The sequence below is a fragment of the Gastrolobium bilobum genome, unplaced genomic scaffold (assembly GCF_033153095.1).
Source record: "Gastrolobium bilobum isolate Gb01-03AN ecotype WA unplaced genomic scaffold, APGP_CSIRO_Gbil_v1 utg903545, whole genome shotgun sequence".
In the NCBI taxonomy this organism is placed as follows: domain Eukaryota; kingdom Viridiplantae; phylum Streptophyta; class Magnoliopsida; order Fabales; family Fabaceae; genus Gastrolobium; species Gastrolobium bilobum.
In genome coordinates, this window is record NW_026899020.1 from 1 (window position 1) to 4,336 (window position 4,336).

Genomic DNA, 4,336 nt, shown 5'->3' on the forward strand with positions numbered 1-4,336 from the left:
GTCTTGAAGGGGATCATTAGGATTCATTAACGGCGTCACCATTGATAGCGAAATATCACCAACGTCTGCACTATCACACGTCTGACTTTTCACATCCTTGTCAGAAACAAATATTGTTTGAAATTAACTTATGTTTTGCAATAAAATTGCATGCAACATTTTTTTGAAAAAAATCAAATCCATTGAAACGCAGAATGAGAACAGCAAAACCTAAATAGAAATAATAATGTTAATACAAAAATAACTCACATTCGAATCCACAACAGTCTTAAGGAAGGATGTGATTACAGGTTCGCTTATACATACTTTAGAAATTTGATACCTAGGCTCACTGTATGAGTCCAAATTATTTTTTTTCACATTCACTTTAAACAACATGGATTTATCAATAAGAACATTAAGTTCCTTACGATAGTGCTCAAAATCATCACCCTGCAAAAAAAATATTAATGAAATTTTAATAAGAACTTTAAATGAATAAAAAAATGAGTGGAATAAGAACACAAACCCTTTTGAAATGCTGCTCACGTAAATCCGCAACACTCATGCCCAACAAAGCAACACAGTCTTTATCAAACAGAATGAAAGATGCAGAATCAGTGTGATCCATAACTCTCAACTGCACACAAAATCTGCAACACATGACCACCGATTGTGTTATTTATAAATAAAATGAACGATCTAATAAATAGATATAAAATCTTACTTTGGATAATAATCATCAAGTTTTTGGCAGTTTTTACAATACCATTTCTCGAAATCTTCATAAACATAATATGGACATTTATTACAGGACTTGTACCACCATTTATATTTGCTCTCAATCGATTTTATGGTTCCATAAGTAATGCAAGTAGTAACCTCACTGCAATTCTTAACATCACTGATACACTTCCTTTCCGTCTCTTTCAGGAAATCATTCTCAAAAGAATACGAGGACTGACTTGATAACTGAGACAACGTGTAACCGCTATCAATGACATCTGATGAAAGCCTAAAAAACAACAACATTACAAATAATCAGCGATAAATAATAAAGAAAAAAGCAGAATAATGGAATAACAACAGCTCGCGCCTTTTTTTGAAGTCGACAATCTCTGGTACACCGGGACCGATAATTATCCTCGTCGTATACTTTGTATTTGTTATTCCAATTTTTCCTTTAAAATTTGTTATTAATTTCAAAACCATAAGAAGGGAAATAAACTAAAACATTCCATTATGAAATCATAATCAAATATTTATGTGAACTCACCCCTGAAACCCTTTATTCTAGCAAGATGAACTATCATCACGTTTGGAGGAGACTGATTACTCCCCAAAATTTGTTGCACCTGGTCCACGTAGTCCTCCCAGAGAGTGCACTCGAGCTTGTGACCCCTACCTGCACAGTTTTTGCAACAAATCACAAAATAGAATTTTACATCAAATGAACATAACACATAACAAATAACCAATAGATACCTGAGGTTATCAAGCTCCACGACAACCATTTTTGTCTTCCTACCGGAGATAATATGCTCACGAACTTCCCCTATTCCAGAAACTAAACCGATGACATCTACACATTAAGGGTGGTTAGACAGATGATATTGTCACATAAACAACAAAAGCATGACTTAGTGGACAGTTCAAAATCTACAAACCTACTAAATAAGGGGAATCAGAAGACTCTTTCTCTATAACGTCAAAATCTACAAAATCAAATCCATTGGTGGGAATAACAGAATCAATAGTGGATTTTACATCAGTCCTCAAGTTGAAGGACAAAAGATAATCATGCTTAGTTGGCCTGAAACTCCCACTATTCAAACCAACTCCAAATTTTTTTATGAAATAAACTTCTCCTTCGTGAATTTTGTTACAGATATTTAAAGAACCCTTTATAGCAGCGTGGACCCTTCCACCCTACAAAACACATGCATAGATTAGTACATTTTAAAAACATGGACCGCAAACCAACAATAATATCAAAAACAAAACAAAAACAAATACCTTTTCATCTAACAGAATCATCTCTACGTCGTCGTCCAATTTTTTTTGCTGAAAATTAGGAACCTTCCATGTTCTAACACTACAAAAATTCAGGCATTTTGTGGAGGTCATATTTTCATATTGTGGGGGTCTTTAACCTCCACAAAGTATATTTGCGGCATCCTCAATAACCCCCAGTTTTACCTACGCCACAACATATTTTGTGGAGGTTTTATGTGCAATGCCACAATTTGTTAAAATATTTTTTGGAGGCTCTAGACCCCCACAAATGATTCAGTTTCTGGAGGTTTAAGACCCCCACAAATTTGTTGAAAATTTAAAAAAAAATCAATTTTTCTGTAAAATAAGAAAAATTGAATTTAAATTAAAAAATAAAGTTAAAATAATTATGATATCAATAAACTTGGCCTTGGATTACTCGATAAATAGTTAAAAAAAAATTAATCTCAGAATTTAAATAAAACCAAGCAGTGAATATTCAAATTAAAAAATAAATTTAAAATAATTATGATATCAACAAACATGAACCCTCAAAATATTAATGAAGCTTTCAGAAACCATTAACAAAAGCTCAACCTAGAAAAGCAATCCAAACACAAGCATTATTCATAGAATGGCATTTGTACATGTTTATTATTGCACAGACAAGAATACACGCATCTATTCCAATAGCTTCATAGAATTCCCCAACCTGGGCATATATATATATATATATTAAAAAATGAATAAGAATTTACTCCATGAAAGGTAGAAATGGGGAGTTAACTTTAGTGTGCCTAATTGAGAATTGGCAACAGTGTTTCCTTCTAACTAAAATATAACATACTCTGCCGAGCAAAACTTGACAAGAAAATTTGGACATGAACTGCAACATTTCCCAGTTTATTGTTCCATCTTTCAGACTACATCTGTGTAAGCAACCCCAAAATATATTGTAGACTTGCCCCCCCCCCCGTATTGTTGTAAAGCAGAAACATTCTGATCCTTAAACATTGAAGAAAGTTGTTCGAGCCCAACTGCGAAGTCACCACCAACTGGAGTTGGGGGTGTCACTGCTGTACCTGTCACTGGATGATTCAAAATACAAATTGAAAGATCACAGTAAGTAACTCAAAATGCATAAGCTTTAGTGCTAAAACAGGAAACAAGAAAACTAAATGTATGCCAAAAACAGATAAATTAATTGAAAGCAAATCAAGATTCCCGCTACAGAATACAGATTGATTTATGCATAACGAATGCCAAGTAGGACTAGAAACTAAAAGCAATTCACATTACAACAGCTCTATAGGGGTGTGTGACATTCACCAGTTAATAATTGCTAAATTTCATATCCGCCTAAAGATATCAAATACATTAGAATCTTTTATTCCAGATACAAAAAACCAAATAGCTTAATTATTTTATTAACCATTATTAATAGTCTGCCACTAGCTTTACTTGTGTTACCTTAAAAGAAAAAAGAAAAAAGAAAACGAAAAGCATCAATACCAATTTATTTTACTTTTTTTTAGGATTTTTTGTCAATAACCACTCTGGTTTGTTTTTGCTAACTATGTTTATGCTACAAACTTACCATTGCCGCGAATACTTGATTTTGTAATTTGTATTACAGTGGCAGCAGGTTAATGTTTGATAAAATTATTATTCTTTCCATGTTAGCTCAGTGAATATACACTGAAACACAATGATGTAGTAACTACACACTGAAACACAACAATATCTGCATAGCATAAACCAAGTAACCTTACTTTCAAAGCATCACAATGAAACTGAGCATTGAGGTTGGTATGAAGAGCTATACCCATCCCTTCCAAAATTATCTGCCAAACAAAGAAAGCTTAATTAGAATATGCTTGTCTTGGATTTTCTCAAATCCACAGTAATGTTATAAAATAAACAGAATGATTCTCCCACCAAATCGGTATCTTTTGCCACAGCAGCAAGCTCAGAGCTGACCTGTCGTAAGATTTAAAGGTAAAAATTTAAAGGTCGCATTACAAAAACACTACATAAATCATGGGTGCAGCGCCAACAGTACCATAAATTTCAAATTCAGTTTAAAACAGATATTCTAATTGTTGAATAAGTTACCCTCAAATAAAGTTTTAAGATCATTAAATTGAATCAGAATCTGACAAAATTTACAATTACATGCCAACAAAATTTTTGTATTTGATTGAGATCAACATTTGAGGCACGAAATATGTAACACCCCAAATGTGTAAATATATATAGGGTGCACCTTCATCATGCATTCAACGCGCGGAAGTCTAAATTTAAACTTTACGAATGCAAATATCAGAGTGCGGAATGGAAACACATAACCATACTTATTCCA

At 33.1% G+C, this 4,336-nt stretch overlaps 1 protein-coding gene across 1 annotated transcript; it reads right to left on the reverse strand.

Moving 5' to 3' along the window:
- Positions 1–366: 366 nt before the first annotated feature.
- Positions 367–3,954, reverse strand: LOC133286248 (uncharacterized; the record flags this gene model as incomplete). Its single annotated transcript, XM_061483637.1, has 10 exons — positions 367–432; positions 509–619; positions 862–983; positions 1,256–1,380; positions 1,465–1,561; positions 1,647–1,908; positions 2,518–2,571; positions 2,971–3,062; positions 3,734–3,818; positions 3,913–3,954. Coding segments are annotated over 10 exons (1,056 nt in total), but the record flags the coding sequence as incomplete, so codon positions are not given.
- Positions 3,955–4,336: the final 382 nt, after the last annotated feature.